Source organism: Fundulus heteroclitus, chromosome 1, assembly GCF_011125445.2.
Source record: "Fundulus heteroclitus isolate FHET01 chromosome 1, MU-UCD_Fhet_4.1, whole genome shotgun sequence".
Lineage (NCBI taxonomy): Eukaryota > Metazoa > Chordata > Actinopteri > Cyprinodontiformes > Fundulidae > Fundulus > Fundulus heteroclitus.
The window spans coordinates 36,630,529-36,636,627 of NC_046361.1; the positions used below are offsets into that span (position 1 = coordinate 36,630,529).

Genomic DNA, 6,099 nt, shown 5'->3' on the forward strand with positions numbered 1-6,099 from the left:
TGCTCTTCTTTTAGGAATATGGCATACATTTATTTATAGATAAATTGAATTGAACTGACTGTATAATCTTATGACTGTTCTTTAGGCCCTGAGTACCTGAAGAAGAGGGTTTTGCATGAAGCTGTGGAAGACCAAGAGAATCCAGACACTGAATTGCATGAGCCCCTGCTAGCCGAAGAGGAGCCTCTGCTGGCTAATGAGGAGCCCCCGCCCACCCCACCCGAGAGTCCGCTCCTGAATGAACTTGCTAGCCTTATGCCTGGCTCGTCCCCAGCCCGAACCCCCTCCCCAAGCCCGGCCATAATCAACAAGGAGGACCCCAAACTCCTTGGTCCAAGAGCCTGGAATGAAGACAAATCCATTAAAGGTGGTGGCACTAAGGGAAGCCTTAAACCCAGTAGTGCTCCTAGTAGTCGCTCCTCCACCCCTTCAGTGTCAGTTGCTGCCCCTACCTCAGCAGCGTCTGAACGTGGAGCATCTTCCAGTAGTCGTCAACCGTCCCGCTCCCCGAGTCGTCTGAGTAACAAGATTGAGGAGGGCTCAGACATGGAGATCAAACCACTTCAGAAATTTGACTCTGAGGTAACATCTCCAGACGCCACTCCAGCCACCGCCGTCCCAGAAACGAATAGCCTCATCTCACCAGATGAAGAAGAAGAAGCTCCTCTTCCTGCTGCCAATGTGCCCCCCAAAGCTGTGACCCCTGAGCCCAAAGCCCCTGAGGTAAAAACTGAAAGAGCTCCATCCATCAACGAGCGACCACCGTCCACCTCTGAGAAGAAAAGGCCATCCAGGGAGGGGAGCAGGCCAGGCAGCAAAGCAGAAACAAGACCATTACCAAAACGGCAGCCGAGTCCAGCTCCAACTCCAAAACGGCAACCAAGTCCAGCTCCAGCTCCAAAATGGCAACCAAGTCCCACTCCACCTCCAAAAGCTGCTGCTAATCATGAACCTAAAACAGTTACAAAGCCAGTGGAAACCAAAGCCATGGCTGCCAAACCAGCCGTAAAGTCCCTGGTGTCGAGTAAAGAGGGAACGGCCGAGTCTTCAGAACTGGAGGTGAGATGAAGAAAGTACACAATGAATCAAATGTCTTACCTGTTAGCACATTTATGAGAAAAATAAGCCTAAATACAGTAAGATTGTTATTCACGTTGGAGGTAAAGACACCCGGTTACGCCGATTGGCGGTCACTAAAGTTAGTGTTGCTTCGGCGTGTAAGTTTGGTAAAACAAGGTCGGACTCCGTAGCTCTCTCTGGTCCTTATCTGACCAGTGATCATCATTCAACCGCTGGTTGTCTAGGTGGTGTCCTGAAAATTACGTGGGCTACATTGATAAGTGGCGAACTTTCTGGGGAAAACCTGGTCTGATCCGGAGAGACGGCATCCATCCCACTTTGGATGGTGCAGCTCTTCTTTCTAGGAATCTGGCCGGATTTATTAGTTCTTCCAAATGCTGACAACCCAGGGTCCAGACCAGGAAGCAGAGCCATAGTTTAACACACCTCTCTGCAGCTTCTGTACTGTTACCCACCCATTACCCTATTGAGACGGTGTCTTTCCCACGGCCAAAACTGAATAGATCAAAAAGGAACATATCATAAAAATCAATACGACTCAAGTCGAACTGAAAAATAAAACTATTAAATGTGGTTTATTGAATATAAGATATTTCCCTCCAAAGACTTTGTTAATTAATGAATTGTTTTCTTATAATCTGGTTGATTTATTTTGTCTCACATAAAACTGGTTACAACAGCACTACATTAGTATAAATGAGTCAACTCCTTCTAATTATTAAACTTTCCACATTCCCAAAACTACGGGACGAGGGGGAGGAGTAGCAACCATCTTTCAGTCTCAGTTATGAATTAGTTACAGGGCAATTAATAACTACAGTTCCTTTGAATGTTTAACTCTCAGTTTCCCTCATCCAAACTGCAAAACAATAACATCCTCTGTCTGTTGTTTTGCTTGTTGTTATTTCAACTGTTAGTTCTCTTCTTTCTCTTCATAGTAGGTACACCAGGTCTGACGTTCTGTTAGCTGTGACATAATCCAGGGGAAATAGATCATCCGCTATTACCATATAACATAGAAAGTACTCCTGGATCATTGTGTGCTTTTGTGCTGAGCCTGGTTCTGCTGGAGGTTTTCCTCCCTGTTAAAGGGGAGTTTTCCTCTCCACTGTCGCTTCATGCATGCTCAGTATGAGGGATTGCTGCAAAGCCAACAACAATGCAGATGACTGTCCACTGTGGCTCTACGCTCTTTCAGGAGGAGTGAATGCTGCTTGGAGAGACTTAATGCAACCTGCTGGGTTTCCTTAGAGGAAACTTTCTGACCAACCTGTCTGGAGGATTTGAGTGAATTTGACTTTATGAAGAGATGATGTGTTGTGAATTGGCATTTTTATAAATAAAATTAAATTGACTTGACTTGATAAATACTTAAATAATTCCAGTCTTCGAGGGTCACTTCAGGCCAGGGACAAAAATTTAAAACAAAAATAAATTCTTCTTTTGAGTAGTATAAAACTATCAGCATTTAGTTGCCAACAGTATGGACATGTTATTTTATCTAGCCGAGAAAAGTAGTTGAAAACTGGACATTTGTCCTGTCCGAATTCAGCTGCCTTAACATTCAGGCTTTGCTGGCCCAGCTGATCAATCCTAACAACTTTTAAACAACATTTTGACATAATTGACATTATTATTTATGTCTTTGGGACATGCTTTGTGTTATCAATTTTATTTCATACCCAAATGGGAAAAAAAAAATCTCCACCCATTAAGGTCCTTTCAATAAGACAATGTGAAACCACGTTCTGCTCTCATGGCATGAACATGGCTGAAGTAGAAGAGGGTACATGACCACACTTTGTTCTATAGAGAACGAGAGAAGAAGAGCAAACCATCGGATGGTGACGATCTATTATCTCTGAGTTGCATCCAGAAAAAATCTACAACATAAAGAATTTTGTGAATCAAATAGAGAATTTGTTTACCAACTGTGTCTACCGTACTCTGGCAATTCTTAATCAGCAATCAGCAGTTAGAAACATTCATATGGTGTGAAAAATGTACAGTAAATAGTTTATATTCAGTGACTGCACTGTGCTCTTCTCCTTTCTGTCCAGGGCCCAAACACCATCATGGTGTGTATGGTGATCCTGCTCAACATCGGCCTGGCCATTCTCTTCGTTCACATTTTGTCATGAGACGTTTTGCCCCACAACAGGTAACAAATCTATTTTTTTTTAAAAATGCAGTAGAGGCTCAACATTTAATATTTGACGTGCGTCAAGCATAAAGCAACCATCTGCTTAACTTACTGACAGACTGATAGACACTCAAGCCTATCTAGCCTATTTCTACTTGTTGCAGCATCTTTCTAGCCAGATCTTTTATATTTCCATTTCTGTTCTGCATAGGTACCAATTTAGGTCCAGATTGGGCAATTTCTTGCTGCATGCTTAATTCCTTTGTGTTGCTGCAGGTCACAGGTGGTGTTGGACACTGATGACGTTGCTCCTGCACCTCATGGACCAGAGATCAGAGACTCCACTGACGGTGTGGCAGGAGTCTCCTGCAGTCGGCTGTGGGTTTTCGTTGGTGTAACTGTGAGAGGTGCGGTGAAGCTCTTGTTTTTGCAGAGCTCGAGGGTGGGGGGGGGGGGGGGGGACTGAAGGACAATGGAGAGCTGAAGCGTCTGAGTGTGACTGGTCTGTTAAAGTTGCTGGATAGATGGTAGAGCAAGTCTCGGAGCTGGGTGGTGCCTCCAGAATTCAACTTTGTCACAGTGTGTCACAAGGGTGCTGTCTTTTGCCATATGGGTTGTCCTACTTTTAATCTCCCTTACACTGAGTGCTCCTCACAACACCGAATCAGTAGATCATCACACGCTGCCTCGACATGAGTTCTTTTTTTTTTTTTTTTTATTGTCGTAACCGCAGATGAAGGAATGCTGCTCATACAGACTGACCTTTCACTCCAGTTTGCCTTGAATTTGCTCGGACACAGCAGCGTCCTTGTGAAGAACAACTGTTTCTGTCAGTGTTTTTGACGCCTGCGGCGGGTTAAACGCTACGTGTTCGTGTCAGACGTCTGGAGTTGTCCCAGTGCAGACGAAACACTGTGTTCGTGCATAATATCACCACTAACTGTATCTGCTGTTCAACAGATGTGTTCTCTTTTTACAGGGATTTACTGTATGTGTGTGAGTTTTTAAGTCTGCTGCTTTATTGTTTGGGGAGGAGATAAAAAGAGATTGAGAAAGGGAAAAAAAATGAAGAAGTAATGATATTTGAGTGTCCCTGCTGAGGCTTTTGTCTTGTTTGTTCCTGTGGAGCCATGCACTGCTATTTAGCCCCTCGCTGGTTTCGAATGAGTTTCCAAGTTATGCTGAGCAACGAGGGGAACGATGTCTGCAGTCGGAGTTATCCAAAGCGATCACTGTATGTTTTAACAAGGGTGCTGAATCTGTGGATTGTTATTCCTGCGACAGGAGGAGGTTTCCAGTGATCGATGTCTCTGAGATCCCAATTCTGCATTTTATTCAGCTTTAGAGCAAACTATTTGTATTAAAGAGGAGGGTTTTCTGTACTTTTGTACGTTTTTTTGGGGGGGTTAGTGCACCTTTTCATCTTTTAAATGGGCCTAGTCACATAAAGAAGACACAAAAAAACATGGACTCGTCTTCAAATAAAAGAAAATATGTCACGCGTTCGTCCTGATAGTGTTTACTCCTTTTTGAGCCTGAAAAGAACTTTGCACCAGACGCGATCAGCAGACATAAACAATTGATGCAGCTACTTTACGAGCCAGTAGATCGTCCGGCGATGCCTTGCAGTAATGTGACAGCTAAGCGTGGATGAAGACCAACCCGAGCTACAGGGTTAGGGTCACTTAACCTCTTTCTTTTTGCACCTCCACTGGACGTTGCTGATCCGTTCAGCTCCATTGCTTCTCCTCGTTTACTCATTGCCAGAATTTGCAATATCAGACTGTCAGTCACGTGGTCTTGTTAAGGTAAATATGCACAAAAGTGGTTAATTTGATGAAAAACAAAGCCAAAACAAAGTGCAAAACACAGAAATGACAAAAATATAGTCAACAGGGCACCATCATTTAATTGGAAAACCTTTGTATGCAACCAGAGTGAGCTACTGGCGTAGAAATTCTTAAAATCATAATTTGTGACTGGGCTCCTTTAAAGAATCCTGTTTAGCTAAAAGAATTATGCCACTCAAAATCCTAAATTTATTTACCTCACAATAGTTAGATTGAAAAAAAAAAACACAGAATGATTCTTAACTCCATGTCTTACGATCAAAAGACTTATTTTTTTCTTTCTTTGTTTGGGGGTCGGGGCCTATCAGAGAAGAAGTATCTGAAGATGATCCGCATTTGAGTTTAGTGGTGTTGTTGTTAATGAAGGAAAAAAGCCTAAAAGTATTTGCATTAAAATAAAGTTCCCATAAAGAAAAAAAAATGTTCCATGGTTCTTTTGCTGGTGGTTTTTGTAATTAAGTGTTGTAGGAAATTTTATGCTAAACTCGAAGAGTTGTGTTACACTTGTCACCAAAAGCTATTTTTTTCCAAGACAACCTTAAGCTTTGTTTTTGGTTTTGTGAAGTAAGAAGGTTCTGTTTAAAGCATGTTACTCATACACGATGAATCCAGTCTGGTAAAAGTAGTTCAAAGTATTTTTAAACAGCAACTGTCTACCAGCATGCGACACACTCTGTTAATGCCGGGGGCCAGACTAAATATCACCTTATTTTAGGCTCCAGGTCCTCCGCTACGGAAGACAATTTCTGATTCACAAAAGTCAATTTCAGAGTCAAAAATATGTTTTTGACATTTAAAATTATGACTTTTTATCTGACTTGAACTTTAAGACTCTTATATTTTAAACTCACTGCAACTTTGTAAATTAACACTCATAATTATTACATATTTTCTCAGAAATATAACTTCATAATTGAGTTATTATAACTTTAAAATCACTACTTATGACTTTGAAACTGAAAAAATTATTACTGTTCATCTCCAATTAATGACCAAAACAGAATTATGACTATTATTTGATAGTTA

At 42.0% G+C, this 6,099-nt stretch overlaps 1 protein-coding gene across 1 annotated transcript in view; it reads left to right on the top strand.

The window, feature by feature from the left end:
- jph2 (junctophilin 2) overlaps positions 1 to 5,494 on the top strand; it is a 33,026-nt gene extending 27,532 nt beyond the window's left edge. Inside the window, exons 4-6 of the mRNA XM_036142083.1 lie at positions 86 to 1,059; positions 3,141 to 3,241; positions 3,500 to 5,494. Of these exons, the coding sequence (XP_035997976.1) occupies positions 86 to 1,059; positions 3,141 to 3,221 (1,055 nt within the window). The 3' untranslated portion in view covers positions 3,222 to 3,241; positions 3,500 to 5,494. The remainder of the gene's footprint in view (positions 1 to 85; positions 1,060 to 3,140; positions 3,242 to 3,499) is intronic.
- Positions 5,495 to 6,099: the final 605 nt, after the last annotated feature.